The 21,769-nt window shown below is 46.4% G+C and overlaps 1 protein-coding gene and 1 non-coding gene across 2 annotated transcripts in view; both read right to left on the bottom strand.

Moving 5' to 3' along the window:
• Positions 1 to 20,302, bottom strand: part of LOC119379582 (three-prime repair exonuclease 1) — a 37,688-nt gene extending 17,386 nt beyond the window's left edge. Inside the window, exons 1-4 of the mRNA XM_037648886.2 lie at positions 20,207 to 20,302; positions 17,729 to 17,907; positions 11,527 to 11,684; positions 3,115 to 3,221 (exon numbers count right to left, since the gene is read on the bottom strand). Of these exons, the coding sequence (XP_037504814.1) occupies positions 3,115 to 3,221; positions 11,527 to 11,684; positions 17,729 to 17,907; positions 20,207 to 20,222 (460 nt within the window). The 5' untranslated portion in view covers positions 20,223 to 20,302. The remainder of the gene's footprint in view (positions 1 to 3,114; positions 3,222 to 11,526; positions 11,685 to 17,728; positions 17,908 to 20,206) is intronic.
• Positions 12,167 to 12,240, bottom strand: Trnas-gga (transfer RNA serine (anticodon GGA)). Its single transcript has one exon. It is a non-coding gene; the product is annotated as a tRNA-Ser (tRNA).
• Positions 20,303 to 21,769: the final 1,467 nt, after the last annotated feature.

Raw genomic sequence — 21,769 nt, 5'->3', positions numbered from 1 at the left:
AAAGTAGCAAAAAGCCAGGCCACTACACACGCACAGTGGATCCAGGTCATCTATAGAGGTTTGAAGCACATATAGTGCATCACCGAGGCTCATGACACTGGAGTGACTGCTCAATCTCCCCACATGCGAGACACGTTTAGACAAAACAAGTACAGTACCACAACAAGATTCACTGCAACCATTTACTGAACCCCTTGCAAACACATCCTTGGTTGCAGCACATTTATCTTTAGCTGCAAAAGTCAAGAACATTCACCAAGACATTATCAGTGATGTGATTGACTGAAGCTGTTTTGGAGCAGGTTTTTGGAGCAGCAAAAAGTGCGTTTTGGAGCAGGTAAAAGGGCTTTTGGAGCAGCCAAAAACGGGTTTGGGAGCAGGGAAAACAGGTTTTGGAGCAGCTAAAAGCTCACTGCCAAGTGGAAAAATGAACCGTGTGAAACAAAACAGTCAGATAAGGAGGAACTCTTCTGAAATAAAAAGTTCTGTCCAATAATGGGTGTTTGCATAACACCATTGGATCACCTAACAGCCCCGTAAGCGTAAACATTGGCGTTGCGGTCTTATAATGGCTTAGGGTGGCCAAACAAACAACACAGGTAGGGTTTCCCAGCTACAGTAGAATCTCGGTGATACGAATCTGCAGGGGGAGCGACAATATTCGTATCGGCCAAAATTTCGTATCATCAAAAAACTAGCAAAACCTGTTTCCAAACCACGATATACGCACAAAACATTTATTTCCGTCAAAAGAACTCGCGTACGCCTTTCTGGGACACACGTGAACGGACCAATAAGGGACGGCACAGCTGGCTGCCGCGAAAGCGCGTCAAAGCTTCGCATGAGGCCAATTGAAAACTAAAGGCCCGAACACACGTAGGCGTTGCAGCGCGTCAACGCGTGACTTTTTGACGCGGCGCCGCGCCCTCTCCCTATGGAGAGGGAGGGCGCGCAGCTTCGCGTAGCCGCGCGCCGTCTCTCCCCATAGGGAGAGGGCGCGGCGCCGCGTCAAAATGTCACGCGTTGACGCGCTGCAACGCCTACGTGTGTTCAAGCCTTAAGTGAAGTCCGCTCCATCATAGTAACAAGCGAAGATCGACATGAACGCTGAAAGGCTTCGTGCCAGGGGCGTAGGCAAAAATTTTTTTCGGGAAGGGGGGGGGAGGGGGGGGCTGGCTACGTTACTGCTTCGTGCCTCTTTTTTTAAGCCTTGATTCTACCGCTGCGTTAGCCGCGTACCTTTGGAGCTCGCAGTCGCTATCGATGATCGCGTTGATAGCGACTGTGGTTTTGTGCGCGGCGGTTGCGCCAAACAGTAATTCCGTTTTCAATCCACCTGCGCTGGCCGCGCACGTGCCTTCAAAACTACGTCGTTTGTTGCTATCTATAATCGCATGTGCCGCGGTTTTGTCCGCGGCGTTTGCGGGAAGCAGCGTCGCTTGGACTGGGTGGGCGTTGAACGCGCGTGCACTTTCGGAGTTCCGTCAGTTTCGCCGTCGCCATACACGATAGTGTCAAGAGCGACCGCGGTTTCGCCCACAGCGGTTGTGGCAAACGATAACCACAGTTCTGACAGTGTGCGCACTGGCCGCGCGCGTACTTTCGAAGCTACGGCATTCTGCTCTCGGCCGTTGCTCGACGGTTGGGGAATTTCACGAATCTGTATCAGCAGGTTACGTTTACATCAACGCCTCCTAAATTGGTTTACTGTGGGTTCGCAAAAAGCCTGGATCGGATTGGGTTGCAATTTTTCTCAAGTCCAAATACGTCTGATGTGCAGGTCTTCGGAGTTTTCAACACACCTGCTGAATTCTAGTGCTGCTTCGTGGCCTCATTGTGCCTCTTGCTTGTAGCATGTCACTGTATCACTGCAAAACCATGCTGTTCGTGGTTAATAGACCCTTTTCATAATTGTAAAGCTAGCTTTCCTGTCATGCAGTTTGCCCAAGTAATGGCGGCTAGTCACTTACTGCAAACAGCGTGTTCAAGCGCATTTTGCTTACGCTATGACGTGGAAAATGTAGACTCGGCTCTCTTGACATAAATACGCATAATAGACAAGCCTCAGCACGTGTAACTAGGACCACGTCTCCACTCTAAGCAAGAGAGGTGCCGCCATTAGTTGTTCAAATATGCAGCGCAGAGAAGCGCACTTGCGGATTATGAAAAGGGTCTATTGACTGACTGCAGACAATGCAAAATCCACTGCCATCGCTGCCTTGGCGACACCAACATTTTCGTCCATCTTGTTCAAGATGTCGACATTGTCCGTGTGACCGTGGTATAACACTGGTTCGAGTAGCAGAACTTAAAAAAAGGGGGCAAAAATAAGACAGTCATGGACGCCGCTGTACTAACAGCTGAAACTTTACTTCTGTGTTGCTGCGGCGATGCGGTCACACCAGTTCGCGGCGAGCCGCTCCTTCCAAGGTGCATTTTTGGGGGGTCACGCCAATTTACAGCAGTCTGAAGAGGGTTATGTCGGCCCCCAAAAGCCTGAGCAAGCCAAACCAGCGCTTAACTAGCCTACCCATCAATCTGCGTCCGGTCAGGTCCCCCAGAAAGCGTCGGGCAGCGTGTCGCGAAAAGTGATGCAGGAACCCATTCCTCTCGCGGCACGAAAATTTTGCCGCCGCCGGCGCGCTGCGCACGTTTTTCCGCTAGTGTGCTTATAGTTTGGCGCAGTTTTGGCGCAGAACAGCGGAGATGTAGCAGGATGTAGCAGGTTTCACGTCTCGGCGCAGTTTGGCGCAATTGGCGCAGCTATCACATCACTGCATTATTCACATCTCTAGTACTGAAATGCATCCCATATGGTACAGCCACTTCAGACCTGCTTAACACCTGCATACTGACAGATGGTTACAGTAGACTTACACCTCACTTGTGCTTGCCGTGATCACATGTCAACAAATTCTGCTGCTGCATAATTTGATTTAAGCCACAAGGAGTTGTTTGGATCAGCAAATATTTGCAACTATGTCACCCCTTGGCAAACAAGAAAGACTACACACTGAAGAGCCTTTAAACACCGTTGAACACCAACAAGACTAAATACTAGTTGTCTTAATGTCCCATATCAAATATTATTTGAGCAAGAAGGCAGTCACTCACCGGACTTCTTGATAGCCATTGGGTGCATGGAGGCTTGAGGCTTCAAGCACAGTGTCAGCTTGTTGGTCACCCGAAATTCAGCCTTTTCTTGCTTCTCAAAGTGGGCCCTAAATTTTGGAGCAAGAAATGTTGCAAAGCTTCTATGGCTCTTCGTGAGCTACTGCTTTTGAATTAAAATCTTCCTGGGGCAGGACCAAAATTACCGCTTTTGACGGGACATGACATGTATTCACTGCATTCATCGTAACCTAAACAACCCTAAGTCAGACACTGCTACTACTGGAGCCACCACTGCAGTCGCCACTAGTCATGCACATCTAGGATGGCCAACTAAGTTAAAATTATCTGGAAGGAACGAAACAACAAAAGCTTGGTCCCATAGAAATGTGTGGGTGCTGGCTGGAACGTTTCGTCGAGATAGAATTAATCGAAAAATCATTAACGAAAGCCCACTGTACAATGCATAACCTTGGTTTGTAAAAGGCAGTGAAGTTACACATTGATTAGTTAAGCATTTAAAGGGGCCCTGCAACACTTTTCCAAGTAGCCATTGAATGGCTTCATTAAAGGAGCTTAATTCCTCACGAATCGACCACTGCAAGAATTTTTAGAATCCGTCCAGTACGCGCGGAGTTACAAAGATTTGTCGCATGCTGTAATTGCTTTCTCTCTTCTCTCATCCTGACGAAAGCGCTGGAAGCTAAGCGGGGAGGGGTGGCACCGGGGAAGAAGGTACGTCATGCGTATCCTGACCTTGAGCACTTTTTCTTTTCTTTTTTTTCTTCGAATGCGCAACATACTTTCAGTGCGATCGCGCGCGTGTGGGCAAGTGACGGCCTCCCGCGGCGGCCGCAGTAACTACCAAGCGCGCCATGTTCAAATCAGCCGATGGCGTGGAACTTGTGTCAGTGACGCCGTGAGCATAATTTTTGTCGAGAGAAAAGGAAGCACTTTCTAGGTGACTGAGAATTTATTGTAAATCCCAGGCCGCGTGCTGCGCTATAATGTTTGGCTTGCGTGTTCTCAGGAGCCTCGGCTACCGATCGGCAGCGTTTTCTGATCATGCTGAAAAAGTGTTGCAGGGCCCCTTTAAAGCACATAAAATGTTTAATAATGTGAAATAAGTCTACAGCACAATGTCTGTATGCTTACTTTTGTAACATTGGGAAAGTGCAAGAAAAATGACAACAGCAGCATGGCAGCAATCAAACATCTCAAAGAAACACTGATTACAACAATAACACCTGTTGTAATCATGTGATCAAAATATTTCTTACTTTTTGGGTAACACTAAAATTTCAAAGTCGATTTCCATATCTCCACAAACTATCCAGGTAACTTACTAGGGACTATTATAAGAATGGAGTTTAGTTTGAGAAGTGGAGTGTGAAGATTAGCGTTAGAAGTGATTTCATTCTGCGTAACATAAAAATTAATTTTGTTAAATATGTACTCCCACCAAGGGAGGGCTGTGATCTTCAAATAACCAAAGTGCATTAGTCATAACTGACAATGTTTTACATCCCAAAGTTGCACCAGCACTTTAAAAGGGTCATGAAGCACCCCTTGGGCTTGTTGAAAAAACACATCCTGCGGAAAGCTGACACGGCTATGAACAGCTCAGCCAAATATTGCAGTCATGCGCGCCGCGTAAAGGCTACAAGCGAAACGCGAAGTTGCTGTTTTCTCAGGCGCCCTCTTTTCAAACAGAAGCCGGTTCTCACTCTCGTCGGTGGGCGGGGCGTCTGCCCATTGACGTTGCGATCTGCATCTCCATGTCACAAAAGACATAGCATCCTCATTGGCCGATAGCCGACATACAGTAAAAGCTCGTTAATTCGGATTTCACGGGACCGGAAAAAATGTCCGAATTAACCGAATGCCGAATTAACGAATGAACGGGAAAAACAACATTAAAATCAAGTTGGAGAAGCATACCTTTATTTGCTGAAGTATTTTGTAATGGTCGTCTGCGTTTCGCGCAGATTCCGGCTGACATTACAATTTTTCTTAACTCTTCCAAATGGCCAACAGCACGCAAACTGTCGGAAGTGCTCAGGCAAACGTCCTCCAATATCAAAAGAGCCTCCGAGACTTCCTGTGAGGTGCGATGAGTTGGCGACATCATTATTTTCTTGATCGGGCAGGAGACCAGTCGTGGCGACACAATCATCAATCGCGATGTAGTCCTGAAGGGTCATATCTGAGGGAAGGACAGCATCGAAGGTAGGGCAGCCATCGTCGTTGGACTCGGCTGACACCTCGCCGATGCCGTCGTCAGCTACTGCCGCATGCTCGGGCCTCACATGTAAACACGGTCACAACGGGGAAAGAAAGAGAACTCCGCAAGAAGAGACGGTGCCGACGCAACACAAGGGAAAATGGCGTCGGAGGCGAGCGAAGAAAGAAGACGCCGACGTTCGGTGACGCTGCGATCGCCCCCACTAGTTGATGACGATAGCGATGGCACTGAGGTTTCGGTTTCGCTCCAGTGGTGCCAGCGCTGCCTTACCACACTTGTGTAGCGGCAGCCGTCAACATTTGTCCGAATTAAGCGGTGCGGTGTCCAATTCTGACGAATTAACGAAGGTTTGGCCCCATAGATTGACATGCACTTCGGCCGGGACCAATAGAGCCGTCCGAATTATCCGAATTTCCGAATTAACGGGTGTCGAATTAACGAGCTTTCACTGTAAATCGAGAGCGGCGTTCGGATCAGATGTGCTTCTTGCCACGGGGTGCCGCCACTTGCCGGCGCCACACTCCCCAGTACACGGTAGCCACACTCACGCACGCGAATCACAGCGAGAGAGTGATAGAGTTCTATAACACGTGCTGACGTAACTTCTTTCCCCCGTGCCATCCCTTCCTGTGTAGCTTCCAGTGCGCTTGTCGGCACAAGAAAAGAGAAAGCGCTGAGAGCGTGTACCAGACCCCCGTAACTCCGCTCATTCTCGACGGATTCGAGAAATTTTTGCGGCAATCGATTCGGGAGGCAGTAAACTCCGATACTGAGGTCATTAGATCATTACTTGGAAAAGTGGTTCATGACCCCTTTAAGTAAGTTAAACCTGGATGTAACGAACCTCTATTTAGCGAATTCCTGGATTTAATGAATTTTTTTCATTCCCCAACTCCATCCCCAAAGAAGCCCATGTATTTTTGATGTCCATGTAACGAAGGCATTGTGGCAAATGACCTTGGTGTAACGAATTTTCCATGCCCGTCATTCATTATTTTTAGCAGTAGATCTGCTGAAAATTCGGATAAATAATGCGTAATTTTTGCAACTGCTAAGAAAAAGGCAAGCGGCGATCGCAAGAGGAATGCATGCGAGTGCAGTGAGCCAGAGCAGTCGATACGGTGTGCCGGGATGATGATGATGATGAAAGCCGCTAGCTCCCCTAACGACACTCGGTGGCAGATCTGAGTTTTTTCCTTTTTTTTTTTCACTTACACATTGTGACACCAGGTGTTGCTGTTGTGCATACCTGATTTTGTTTGCTTTTTTAGGCTTGTGCGTGTTTCGTTGTCGTTGCATCATGTGCGAGTGCCTTAACGCGAGAGTGAACGTCAACAGTGTGTGTTCCGCATTTCTCACAGTGATTGTTCGCTTCGAAAATGAGTTTGGTGAGAAAGCGTACAGTTTTGCCTTTCGAGAACAAGCTGCCGATTGTCAATGCGGTCGTCGCCACTGGCGAGAAGAAGAATGTCACTGCATGATTCAACATTCTTGCTAGCACCCTGTCAACTATCTTGAGTGCGAAAGACAGCATCCGCAGCGCAGTAGAGCCAGGCACAAGGTTGTCAACGTACGCCAATGTGGACAAAGCTATGATTACGTGGTTTTAGGGCACACGTGCTCGAAACGTGCCCATAAGCGGCACCATCCCACAACAAAAAGCGAAGGATTTGCTTGCATCCTGGGCCATGACGACTTCAAAGCTAGCAACGGCTGGCTGCAAGGATTTAAGAGCCGAAACGGAGTCGTCGGGAAGATCGTTAGTGGTGAGTCGGCCTCTGCCGAAAGCGATGCTTGTGCATCGTGGGTGGCCGAGGAGCTGCCTGGCGTTTTGAGCCGCCACAAGGCAGCTGACATTTATAACGCTGATGAAACGGCTCTGTTTTATCAGATGCTGCCTAATCGCACGCTGGCGCTTAAAGGAGAAGACTACCACGGAAACAAGCAAAGCAAACTCCGCGTGAATGTTTTGCTTTATGCCAACAGCGATGGCAGTGACAAACGGGTCCACTTGGTTATCGGGAAGAGTGCCCAGCCCAGATGCTTCAAGGGAACGAAGCGAATTCCGGTAAAGTATGTGGCCAATTTAAAGGCATGGATGTTGCGGGCGATCTTTTCCGATTGGTTGAAAGACTTCAACGAAGATATCAAGCAACAAGGCCGCCAAATCGGTTTGCTCCAGAACAATTGCTCTGCGCACCACGTTGACGGCCTTCAGCTCTCAGACATAGAGTTGATATATTTTCCTCCCAATCGCACATCCCTGAGCCACTGGACAAGGGAATAATCAATAGCTTGAAGTGCTGCTAACGCCATCGTGTGATGGAAAAGATTCTTCTGGACAGCCGTTTTGAACGGCAAACGAAGATCAACATCTATCAAGCTGTCGAGATGATTGCCGCATCGTGGCAAAAAGTTGCAGCTCAAACGGTTTCAAATTGCTTCGCCAAGGCCCAAATAAAGGTCGTTGAAGCTGGAATCTGCGACGACGAAGAGGAGTCTGCGAATCCAGCGGATGTAACCGAATCATGGGATGCGCTACGTGCGAACGGGGGAGCGCCCGACGACGTCGCCGTGTGTACTGAACAAATGTCAGATATGTAGCTTGATGAAATGGTGCAAGATTGCGGTCACGACGAAGGTGCATCAGAGAAAGCTCCACTGTTTGCCGCGCCCCTACCGCGAAGGAAGTGATGGACGCGTTGGACGTCTTGTGTCGTGCCGCCGGCGCACAGGATGATGAAGCTGCATTTCATGAATTAACTTCCTTGGAGTGTCGCTTACGTCATCATATATGAAGAAAACAAAAGCCAAAATCACGCAGCTTTTTTTTCTTCTGAATAAATGTTAGAGGTGAGGTCTTCTGAAATGATGTCCGCATCGTGTTGGTTTTGTTTTGCATGATACTTGCAGATTTTCACGTGAAACTGCATGTAACGAAAACCTGTATATAATGAAATACAGTAAAAGCTCGTTAATTCGACACCCGTTAATTCGGAAATTCGGATAATTCGGACGGCTCTATTGATCCCGGCCAAAGTGCATGTTAATCTATGGGACCAAATCTTTAATTCGTTAGAATTGGGCTCCGCACCGCTTAATTCAGACAAATTCTGACGGCTGCCGCTACACAAAAGTGTGGTAAAGCAGCGCTGGCACCACTGGAGCAAAACAGAAACCTGAGTGACATTGCCATCGTCATCAACTAGTGGGGGCGATCGCAGCGTCACCGAACGTCGGCGTCTTCTTTCTTCGCTCGCCTCCGACGCCATTTTCCCTTGTGTTGCGTCGGCACCGTCTCTTCTTGCGGAGTTCTCTTTCTTTCCCCGTTGTGACCGTGTTTACATGTGAGGCCCGAGCATGCGGCAGTAGCTGACGACGGCATCGGCGAGGTGTCAGCCGAGTCCACCGACGATGACTGCCCGATCTTCGATGCTGTCCTTCCCACAGATATGACCCTTCAGGACTACATCGCAATTGATGATTGTGTCGCCACGACTACTCTCCTGCCCGATCAAGAAATTATTAATGATGTCGCGACCTCATCGCACCTCACGGGAAGTCTCGGAGGCGCTTTTGATATTAGAGGATGTTTGCCTGAGCACTTCCGACAGTTTGCGTGCTGTTGGCCATTTGGAAGAGTTAAGAAAAATTGTATGTCAGTCGTAATCTGCGGGAAAACGCAGACGACCATTACAAAATACTTAGCAAATAAAGGTATGCTTCTCCAACTTGATTTTAATGTTGTTTTTCCTGTTCATTCGTTAATTCGGCATTCAGTTAATTCGGACATTTTTTCCGGTCCCGTGAAATCCGAATTAACGAGCTTTTATTGTACTGCCGACATATGTCAATTTCGTTACATCCAGGTTCAACTGTAATGCTTCAGTGGCAGTAGTGTGTCTAAATCTAACCGCACAAGCACTTTTGCATTCTGTCCCGATCAGACGCAACCATCCACAATTCCCTCACTTTCAAAAATCGAAGTGACTAATACAGTAAAAGCTCGTTAATTCGGATTTCACGGGACCGGAAAAAATGTCCGAATTAACCGAATGCCGAATTAACGAATGAACGGGAAAAACAACATTAAAATCAAGTTGGAGAAGCATACCTTTATTTGCTGAAGTATTTTGTAATGGTCGTCTGCGTTTCGCGCAGATTCCGGCTGACATTACAATTTTTCTTAACTCTTCCAAATGGCCAACAGCACGCAAACTGTCGGAAGTGCTCAGGCAAACGTCCTCCAATATCAAAAGAGCCTCCGAGACTTCCTGTGAGGTGTGATGAGTTGGCGACATCATTATTAATTTCTTGATCGGGCAGGAGACCAGTCGTGGCGACACAATCATCAATCGCGATGTAGTCCTGAAGGGTCATATCTGAGGGAAGGACAGCATCGAAGGTAGGGCAGCCATCGTCGTTGGACTCGGCTGACACCTCGCCGATGCCGTCGTCAGCTACTGCCGCATGCTCGGGCCTCACATGTAAACACGGTCACAACGGGGAAAGAAAGAGAACTCCGCAAGAAGAGACGGTGCCGACGCAACACAAGGGAAAATGGCGTCGGAGGCGAGCGAAGAAAGAAGACGCCGACGTTCGGTGACGCTGCGATCGCCCCCACTAGTTGATGACGATAGCGATGGCACTGAGGTTTCGGTTTCGCTCCAGTGGTGCCAGCGCTGCCTTACCACACTTTTGTGTAGCGGCAGCCGTCAACATTTGTCCGAATTAAGCGGTGCGGTGTCCAATTCTGACGAATTAACGAAGGTTTGGCCCCATAGATTGACATGCACTTCGGCCGGGACCAATAGAGCCGTCCGAATTATCCGAATTTCCGAATTAACGGGTGTCGAATTAACGAGCTTTCACTGTAAATGCCTGCAGTACCCGCTGTGGTGTCTTTTGTTGAATTCCAATAGCGGATTCAGAGCAGCCAACCGACTCCACGAGTGAGCACTTGTCTCTGGCGTAGAGCAACACCTCCTAATCTGCAAATGGGACACAACTATCGCCAATAGAGCAAAGCAGAATAGGAAGTTCTATTCTCCAGATGAAGAGTTACCCAGGATACCTTGGCCGTGAGCATTCACTTCTGCTGTTTGCTCACTCATGTTGTCCGCCATTACGTACCACGGAAAGTCACTACTACCGCGACGCCCCCAAGCAGGTGAACATGTAAAAAGTAATGCATTGCACAGAATTCCGATACACTCTGCCGATTCCCACAGAGCAACTTTTCCTACTCCACGAAGTGAGTGCTGCTCTGAATCCCCTCCGAGCCTCTCACTGAAACATGCAACTCCCACCCTCACTCTGTCATTGGAACAAAACGAGTACAAAAACTTGCTCAGACTCCACCATTGCAATTCCACATTAGCAGCTATCGTGTTGCACTGCTAAACACGAGCACATGGATTCGATTCCTGGCCACAACTGTTGCATTTCGATGGGGGCAAAATGCAAGAACACCAGTGCACTTAGACTCAGGTGGAGAATTAACCTATGCCGTGCATGCATGGCATCACCTAACGGGCAACAAAGGGTTTACGCCGTACATTAAGTCATTGCCTGTATGTTTAAAACGCGCGCCTTTTTCGATCATTTCTCTTGCTTGGCATGTGCTGCCACAATGCGGGAATACGTGGAATTCTTTCATGTGCCGATGTCTCTCCGTTGTTTTTTTTTCTTTCCAAAGAGGCGCGCCGGCTTTCGCTTGCATATTCGAGCGCGAGCGCGTGGTGCGGCTGGTTTCGGTTTCATCCTTTGGGTGGTTATCACTTTTCACACCCGCAAAGCTGATTTCTGGTTTCTAATCTGTTAAAGAGTGACCATTTCTTACTCTCTCGTTTATTGCTCCCCGGGGTGCAATTACATGTTTCCGTGCGGCGCTAAATTACACAAACGATGCCGCCGTGGTTGCATTTCCTGTTTTGGGAACTCTGAAAAACTAACTCGTTTTCCTTGGCGATAAGACGAAGGATTATTATAGCTTTTTCACTCATTTTGCTTTCTGGACAGGCGCACAACAATACTTTTCTTTCGTGCGCTCACTCATACAGTTCGCTTACGCTATGGAAGTGCGCGCCGGTTCCTTTGCTGCTAGTGAGTCGAGCGGAGATTCTTCCAATGTGGACTGCAGCGCTTAGTTAATAGTGAGTGACCCTCACCTGTCTACAGCCACCATGGCTATCTCAGTGATGCTGACTCGCTGGTACTTCAAAGGCAAGCCTGTTGTTTCGAGGTCAAAGAACACCAGCGTCTTGACTGGTTGTGGAAGCACTGCTGACAAGCGTGGCTGGGCCACAGCTGTGACAGATGTCTGCCGCTGCAAAAGAAAGAATTACCATGACGAAAGAATGGCGGAAGAACTGCCCGGAGGGCCAGTTGGATTCTGTTCACCATAATATACAGTATAACCTCGTCACAATGGATCTTCGTACAACAGACAGTCTGATACAACATACCAATGTTTGATGTTATGCTGGTCTTCCTATTTCTTCAGTTTATTGAGCTTCACATGCAACGAATTCTGGTACAACATACATTCAGATATGACTGACTAAACTATAAGGCCGGCAACCAGGTCAGCACTCTTTTAAAGCGCACTTCTGTGCCACAGATATCCCAAATGAAATAGCTTCCAAGGTCAAACACAGCTTAGCATTGCAAATCAGTTCTGCGAAATCCCGCAAGGTGGCGAAAGGGTTAAGAAAGGGAAAATAGACAACCACCCATTTGTAGCACGAAGCCACAAGGAAATCCATACGGATTTCTCAGAAATAAAGCCTCTTAGTTGCCGAAAAATTCGTCCTGGTCCGGGGATCGAACCCGGGACCAACGCCTTTCCGGGGCGGTCGCTCTACCAATTGAGCTAACCAGGAAGCTAGCAATTGGCAGCGCGAGGGCGAATTCATCAACAACTCGAAGCAACTGGACACATAGTATTGCAAATCAGTTCTGCGGAATCCCGCAAGGTGGCGGAAGGGTTAAGAAAGGGAAGATAGACAACCACCCGTTTGTAGCACAGAGCCAAAGGAACTGACAACCAATTTTTATGGTACCTGTTTTCCTTAGCACAACGGAAAGCTTACCGGTCAGAGTGTCTAATCATGGAATGGTAACGTAGAAAACGCTGTGAAACATTTATATAATCAAATTTTTTTTTTATCTGCAGCGACCATGAAGCCGTATGCACACAACACATGCTGCAAACAGTGGGAGGCGAGCGCGAGAGCAGTCCGTGTTTGCACGCAGCAATCTGTTGCACATGCGAAGCAGCTCATCATGTTGCTGCGAAGGCAGTGGCACTTCTGAATCTCAGCGTGCAACCTTCTTTGCCTCATAAGCAGCACAGAACAGATCGAGATGGGTAATAATATACATACTCTAATTTTACCCATTAATTATGGTGCACGTGAAAGCATCAGACTACGTACAGCAAAGTGACTGACTCCATAATCCGGCTTCAAGACTCTTCCTCTAGGCTGCGCAACACACGGGTTTTTTTGTGACTTTTAAACGAGATTTAAACATATAAATCTTACCCAGATCGCAAAAAGGATGCCCGAATCTGTCCCTAAAATTCCTGATCTTTTCATTTCCACCAGTATCTAATCACATGTTCTGGCCAGTTGTCGGTCCCTTTACAAAGCAGCAGAGGCGTCAGTACAACAAAAGGAATATTCACAATGCAATAACACACAATATTAATATGACAACAACGCACACAATATGAAGAGAAATACAGTAAAACACGACTATATCGAACTCGGTTTCATCGAGTTATCCTTTATATCAAACTCGATGCACCCCAAGAGGCTGGTTTTTTCTCGTGGAAGGGGACTTTCCCGCGTGGATTTAGGAGAGTGAGCGATGTGATTAGGAGGGCGCCACGCAGAGCAAGTAGAAACTATCGCTTCTCATCGCGTGCTTTCTCAAATATAATTCCTTGTCGCGCCCATTGTGCGGGGTCGCCGTTCACTTCTCCGCTTTCTTTGTTAATACAATGGCTGTGGTTAAACGGAAGAAACTGGCTCTTCTCTGCAAAGCTAGCAATAACCCAAGCAACCACGGATATCCGATCAGTATCCATGCAAGAGCCTAACGTCCAGTGCCAGTGTGGGAAATTCTTTGGATGTACATTAGAGATACCATAGTGGATATCCATTTTTGGAGTTGTGACGTACAGACAAGTTATAATCGATTATGGATCTTCAAAGGATATTCGTGTATGACTTTGTGAAGGAGTCCACAAATGAACATGTATTCACTACATAAGCTGATACAACAGCTTTCTTACACATGGCAATGCGCATAGTCACAGGTCGTAACCAGAAAATCATTTACAGTAGAACCCCGATTATACTACTTTGAGGGATCCACGCAAAACCGTCGTATAATCCGGGCGTCGTATAATCGAAAAACTAAGAATATAGGCAGTGGAAATCAGCCTTGGCCAGAAAAGGGGAACAAACCACCTGAATAAGCCCACGACACGACCCCGTGCTTTTCCAAGGAAGGTAGATTAAATTATTTTTGAAAATGACAGCGAACGGCAGCATTACTTAGTTGAAAGAGGTATGAGCGAATCGTCATCCTCAACTTCAAAAAATTGAATCCAGTGCGCATCTTCCTCCCAATAAATCGAGTTCAAAAGTTGCCTGTGCGTGAAAACGAAACCGAAACCGCGTTGGCAACAGCCTCCCGTCAGGAGACCCAGACACAGTGTCATCGCCATCACATAATGGCGACAGAGCACGAGTTTGCGTAGAATTATGTGTAGAATGCTTTCGTGCTCGACTGAGCTGTGTGCATCGTATTTGTGCCCCTGTGAAGTGCAACTAGTGATGTCCCGCTGTTATTATGAACGTTTATGTCAAGCGAAAGTTATTTTGCACGGTGAAAATAGCTGCGTCGCGTCCTTTTGCGTGCTCAAGACCTGTGACTGCGAGTGCCGCAAACAAGGGCAGGAGAACAGCTGTATGTCGACCAGGAAAAATTTCCACGGACCGAAAGCGTGAAAATATCTGGATCTCAATGACCGGTCAGCTGAAGCTACTCAGTGTGGAGAGAGCTTGTCTAGGTAACGACCCTGGATACGCACGCAACCAAGGCGTATCCAGAAGCTGTCTTAAAAGCCAGGAAAACTGGACTGCAGAAGCGCATGAACTGCCAGGAGAATAAATTTACTGTCTCATACTCTACTTTTGTAATTGTCAACATAGGGGAACGAGAGTTCTTATTGTGCACTCGCAAATACTTGGTCAGCGTTCAGATGCGAGTAAAGAAGGTGATTTTTTTTCTCGGACGGAATCAGAAAGTCGTAAGATGCGGGGTCGGTGTAAAATTTCGTCGTATAACGAAGGTTTTTAATATGTTATTTCTATGGGGATTTTGCCGGGGCCAAACCGATTCGCCGTGAAATGCGGGTCGTCGAGAATCCGGGGGACGCATAATCGAGAATCCACTACTAGGTTTAGAACCCAGAAACATCATTGAGGTACCACGTACAATAAAATATTTTCATGTACACCCCTTACTAATCGAAATATAATATTGACTTGTTCGCTTGATTGTTCTCTTATACTGTTACGTGAATGACGACTCGGTAGACTGTAGTCCGTAGACTATTTACACGATATATTTACAGTAGCGGTTGCAGCGCTGACCGGTTCAGCTCGGAGCCCGAGCGGAGAGAGATCTTCCTTCTCTTCGTCCGGCGCACACGCGCATGGTTCGAGGGGCTGGCAATATGCATGTAGCAATATGACCTAATTGCCAGTAAACAGTTTAGTTGTGTAACTGCACATATGGCAGCCCAAATGACTGAAATAAGAACTAGTATATGCATCTTCTGCTGCCTTCTACTTCACTTAAAAACCCTGCAACACATTACTGAAGACCTATGAAAATGTCACTGCCTTGCGTTTACACGCAATGCCTGCGCATTGTTTTGTATTGTATTTGCATTGTTTTGTTTTGTATTTTATTTATTTATATATATATATATATATATATATATATATATATATATATATATATATATATATATATATATATAATTTACTTGCCTGAGTGCACTTAGGTATCAATTACATTCCTTGGTGAGTCGCTCTGGGCCCGCACCTTTATGCTTTCCATCATACTTAGGCATTGTTCAGCGCTCACAGGTTGAAACTATGCAATTTAAAGCTAAGTTATGAATGCAATTTCATTTCTAGCATCTTCAGTTCGTGTCGTATTGGTGTAAATTCAACTTTAACCCTCATATCAGAGGCAATATTACTTTTGGCAGCTGCATTTGTAGCAACATAACGCACTTAACTCGAGCAATTGTGCATACCAGTCGTTATTCTGATGCAGACACTTGGGCTAGTTGGTGATAACTTAACTTGGGCATCTGAACAAATGTAAAGGAATGCTCGAGTAAGGAACAGACACGTAGGCACCCTTCCTGTGTACGTGTCTCTTCCTTATTTGAGTGTTGCTTTGTGCTTGTTGTTTCAATCTGTGAGCACTGTACATTCAGGCACAACATACGTATAAGGTCCATAATATGTCCACGACAGGATCCCGTTCTGGATATCCTGTGAATCTGCAAAAATGTTTTTTTCAACATCTGTCGGACCTCCGATTGAGCTGCAGCGGAGATTTACGAATCTCCACTGGATATCCATTACCTCCGAAACGGATATATACTGGATTCCTGAGGGATATCTGTGGTTGCTTGGGAACACAGTCAAACAGAGAGAAAAGAAGTGCAACGTCGCTGCTACATACAGCATCCCAAGAAGCACAGTGAGTATGATATCGAAAAACAATGCCAACATTAAAGGACCCCTGACAGCAAAATTTTTGTTGATGACTTTTTTACTGTAATTTGTAGCTTTGTGTCTGGCAATCCCTAAGTTAAATTGTAAATGCTCTAGCGTATCGCATAACTCATTCTAGCATAGTTAATTGCGACCATTTTAGCGTCGCTTCAAAACACCCGCCTAAAAACCACAAGAAACTGGCGCCCCATGTGGGGGAGCGTCAAGGACCACGTGCACACAAGCTGTGGTGACGTTGAAAGCGCGGTTTTCAAATCGGGGCCCCCCGCGCGGTAGAGATTGAAAGTATGTGGGTGCCTCGGTATGGGTTAAACCTGTTAAGCGCGTGTCCCCTCAGGAAAACTACCTCGAGAGCAGGCCGACAACAAAGCAAGAGGGGGGCGGAACAATAGGCCTACGTCACGCGGGGCCTCTTATCTACATCGTACCAGGATGTCGCGAGGTGCAGCCAACTCGAGTGAGCACTCCACGCTTACTTTAAAACCAAATTAAGATATCTTAAAGGCAACGTTCGTCACTAATAATCGGTCAGATGTGCCCCCGTATACAGGAAAGTCAAACAACACAAACATCTCGAGGTTTCAATTTTGGTGTCAGGGGTCCTTTAAGGCCAAGGCAGACTAGAGGCTTCTGGCACCCTACGAGCACGCACAGCTGCATATGAAGATGTTGAGTCACTGTTTACGTCCATACTGTATTTTCTCGCCTACAACCCGTGACTGCATGTAACCTGTATCCCCAACTACAAACTGCGAAAAAATAAAAAAAACATCCCTGCATATTGCCATAAGCCGCCTTCCTTGCATCGTCGTGAAGCTGTGCCGCGACGCAAACTTGCACACTGAAATTCGCATCGAAAATACGGTAAATTCTCTAAAAGTTTTATATCGAATTATAAATATATCACACTAATTCCTGTTTTTGAGCGAGCTTGATATACGCAGCTTCGACTGTAGCAGAAAAAAAAAATACATGCGGCAGGCCTGATATTGCTAAATGTGAAATAATGGTGATGATCACATCACATGATAGGCATACAAACATGACAATAGCCGCACCACTGGTACATCAACTATGGTGTATTCGGCGGCACAACGACCACCGGTAGTAGAGCAATGCACGACCAACACAAAGGCCAGAAGACTAATCCCCCTTTTATTCATAGGAAACGCACTTTTTATGCATTTCCTAACCACTCAAGTTCAGGCAAAACAAGAAAAGTGAGTGTTGGCAAGTCAGGAACGCTACGTAGAGACGCACGGCAGACAACACAATTATTGCAAAGATGAGGATCAATGTAAATATTTTATAAGCAAGTAGAGGGAAGCAGGAAAAAAAAGCCAAATGGTATCAAACGGCTGAACCAGCAAAATGTTCAGTTAGATAACAAAATGCACTGTGTTTCTATTGAGAAGCAATGTCGTCTGGGAGACCACTCAATAAACAAATTGGAGAAAGACTTAGACTTACTATCCAAGTGCAATTTTATGCGGAACCACTGTAATTGAGGTTTAGTACTGCGTTCCACTTAATTCACCTGAACAATCTGTTGAGTGTAGCTGTTGACCAGGGCATGTGTTTGCAAGGGCCGTGCCGGTGACTGTACAGGCTTGTCTGGTGATTGTATCTGAAACTGCGCCAGTGGATTGATGCTGGACATCATCCCAGGCATGGTTCCTTCATATGATGATACCACTGCCATGGCCTGCACATCAGCTGGTAGCAAAAGAACAAGAAAAAAAGGTCATTATTTTATCAGCAGCATGCAGGAAGTACACAATACTTCATCTGCAACACAAGAATGAGTATAGTGTTCATTGCATGCAAAGTTGGAGCTTAGTAAACCGCATGAACTGTGGTCGTTTTTTCACCATAAGGCATTTTTTTTTTCTCAGGACTTCCCTATCCTGAATTACAAATACCTCTCATCACACACAGAACATGTGGCTTGTGTAATGGAGCAAATGTACCAATGGGTATGCGCCCCCATAAGAAGACAAAAAAACGGGTGCTGTGATTGCACGAGAGCCTGTGCTGTTTGTGGACCTTGCAGTGCTTTACCGTGCGGTCATTCTTCATCCCTACCTCATCGCATCAATAAACCTCATCCATAAGCCTTGTCGCACCTGAAATAATCATAAGGCAGCACACGTCAAGCATAATGGAAAGCAACGCACGACAGTTTTTTATTGTGTGGTGAAAACAGCATGCCCATTGCACTGCACTTAAAAACTGTAAGCTTTCTGGTTCTGGACAAGTAGCAACAAGTGCAAGAAGGCAGCTGTTTAAAATCAAACTCTACAGGTTAACATACTTAAAACTGTGATAGGACTCGTTCTGCGGCTCGCTGCCACACAGAATTCATATCTGCTAGCATATGGCTCGTATTGCCAGTGCCCCGTAAAATAAGCTGGCACATCTGATAGGTTCAGAGGTTTGCGCTGCTGTCGCACGTCTGAAAAATCAAGCAGCAAGCGACTGAGCCAAAGTAGCCGCTTTGCAACCAAAGCATCCATTTGCAATTAACTTGGTCACGCGACTGGTTCTAGTCGCAGGTGTGAATGAGCCTTAAAGTGCTGGTGACAACAGCTGCCTGCACACATTTGTTTTCTCTGAATGCACAGGTCAAGCTCACTATAGAAATGAACAGACACCGCAATTGTGATTGGCAATAGTAGTTACTTAAAATGAAAAAGAAATTAGCTGAGGTCCTCTGGATCACACAGATTGAAATGCAAAGTCACGATGTAAATGCGACAAAATGTTAAGACCGGACAACAACAGGAGCACAGACACACACACAAAGCACTTCGTGTGTGTGTCTGTGTTGTTCCTGTTTTCGTTCTGTCTGCATTGCGCAGTTTAAAATTTTGCTGAATCTATGAATCAATTAGCCCAACAACATGCCTTTGCGTGACATAAGAAATATTTGCAGGATCTAAAATTATGCATAGAACAGACACCGCTGCAACGTTGCTGCGGCAACCTGATCGGATGACGGTATGAATAAAAAAAGAAGTGAATATTCTAACAGAAGCTGGCGATGTGCCAAAAAAATTTTGCTTGCAGTTTATCCTATCAATGGATGGCCATTGCAGACGAACTGCCACCCTCCTAATTCACCTAACGTGGAAACTCCACGCACATTTATAATGCCGCCAACACCTGTTTGAGGTTATTCTGCTGGTAGATTGCGGTTGCCAGCGGAATAACTTGTGTTCCTCGACTGGCTTGGGAAGCGTTTTACGTTCTTCACATACAGTTTGCCCGCAGTCTGTGTCAGCATAATGGGCCTTAAATTATTGAATTTTGCCCACAGAGCATTTTGCCTACACCCTTCCATCTAGCTGGAAGCACTCTGCCGCATACCACTCACGGGCAGCCATGTCTGATGCTACAAGCATACAGACAAGCTGTCCCACTTTGGCAGCTGGCGGTACGACAAGCTTCAAGCCAGGATAGTCGTCCGCCGGATAATCAAATAAAGTCCTTTCACTCGCTCACTCGCAAGCTTCAAGCTGCAGCACATTGAAAAGAAGGCATGTTTCATCAGCTGAATTAGCCAAGTCGCTACCTGGAACCGCTTGAAAAACAGCTTTGAGCTCACTCGACACCAAAATATACCGGGGCAAAGTTTTCTTTGAGGTGACTCTGCCGGAAGAATACTAGAACAACAAAAAATGCCAGCAGCAAGAAATGTAGAATACACAACAGGAAAAACGACTACATCTTGGAAATCAGAATGTCGAACGCGACGTTGGCGTCGGAAATACATAAGCGGTAATTTCCACGACACACCAACCCCGTCTCAAAAGGCACAGCCACATGTTAACATTCTTTTTGTTCGGTACTATTCCGTTCTTCGCTTACGACAAGTCGATCCCGGTGGTAAAAGAGGCGCGGAGCTCAGATCACTGACGAAGCATAAAAGGAACTGGACTTCGAATCCTTCGATTATTCTGGTCCACATCGCCACAACAGTAAATAAAAGACAGTGTGCGGCGAGAATACATACTCGTGTTGAATTCCATTGCCCCTGACAGTCTTGACAGCTCCGATGGCTCGATGATTTTTGCGCGCCAACAGGCCAACAGCACCACAAGTAAGCGTTCCCGCCGTTCCCGCCAACTGAGCTTTCGCGCGAAAATGTGGCAATGTGGCGCGAATAGTAGTTGCCAGATTGCTTTCAGTCGGCGTGTAGGATCATCTAGTGGCGCCTCTGGCGCCGAAAGCGGTTTTGGTTGCAGGTTATCACGTTGTAGGTGGTCTGTAATTTATAGCCTTTGTTGAGAAGTAACCACAGTAACCACGATTTCTCATGTCTATCTGTTTCGTATGTCACCGATCCTAATGATGGACGGGCCTCTTTCGATCAGTGTCGGAGTGCGGTTTACATTCGGAACGTCTATGAGGACTCCGTGTCGCTGACGGCGGAGTTTCATAGAGTTAACAGCGGAACTTTTAATGCCAGCCGTTGGCTGTAATCCGTCAAGAGAAAATTATCATGATCATGAACCGGCTCCTCCATGGTCCTCTTCTTCATCTGCTTCGTTCACAGAACACGTGCGCCGATTTGTCCGGCGCACGATTCTGATAACTCTGATGGTTGAGAGAACGCGAGTACAGAGAGAGAGAAAGATTTATTTATTTTTTATTTCAAAAAGACGGCGCCACCGCCCCCGCCCACCTAGAGTTACTTTATCCTATAGAGTAACTCTAGTCCCGTCTATGAAGACCAAATCATGGCCGTCCAGCGCGCCCGTGATCGTGGCACGCTAGACCTGTCGGTGTCGTGGGATTAGCCGGGTGCGCGTTTTATCGTGTTTTGCTGGACCCAATAAAAGATTATTCACTCACTCACAAGGGTGTTTATGTGCGCCGCGCCTTTCCCGAAGATGCATGGGCAAGATCGCACGCCCAAGAAGAAGCCGCTCGTCGCTAGTGGCAGCAGGAGCTGGCAGGAGAGCGCTTCGATGTTTCAACAGCTTTTACTGTGCTGAACTGCCTTTACTTTTTTTTTTTACCTAGTGACATTAGTGGAGGCCAAGTGTTAGCGCCGTAGGACACTTAAATGTATCTCATACGGTGTGTCCAGACAAGAACGAACACGAGGTCCAGTGGTCATCACTCCCGATTCTGATGAAATTTACTGTAGGCGTAAGTTTTAGACCTAGAACAATGATTTCACAGTGATATTGGGAAACAAAATTTTGTTCACCTTAAAAAAATGTACAAATTCTCGCCACAAAAACACTTTTCCAGCTAATTTCGCAGAACTTTGAGCACATCTAACGAAACAACGGTGCGCTTCTTGGTCACATTTCTTCCCCTCAAAGAACAAGTGAAATGCAATCTTATGGGTATTTTATTTACCTTTGTTGACGAAGGACTTTTGAGTAAAAACATCACAAACATGGTAAACGGCACAAAAATTGATACCTGTATATATTTAAAGAATTTATAGCTGCACACAAGTTAAACAGAGGATAATCAAACTCACTTAATATTGACTTTGATACTGGAGCTTTCTTTTTAAATAATTTTCATGATTTAAAATAATAACATATATAAATATAAT

This window comes from Rhipicephalus sanguineus, chromosome 1, assembly GCF_013339695.2.
Source record: "Rhipicephalus sanguineus isolate Rsan-2018 chromosome 1, BIME_Rsan_1.4, whole genome shotgun sequence".
NCBI lineage: Eukaryota > Metazoa > Arthropoda > Arachnida > Ixodida > Ixodidae > Rhipicephalus > Rhipicephalus sanguineus.
The sequence above is the reverse complement of the archived record's forward strand: the minus strand, read 5'-3'. Positions and strand labels throughout refer to the sequence as shown.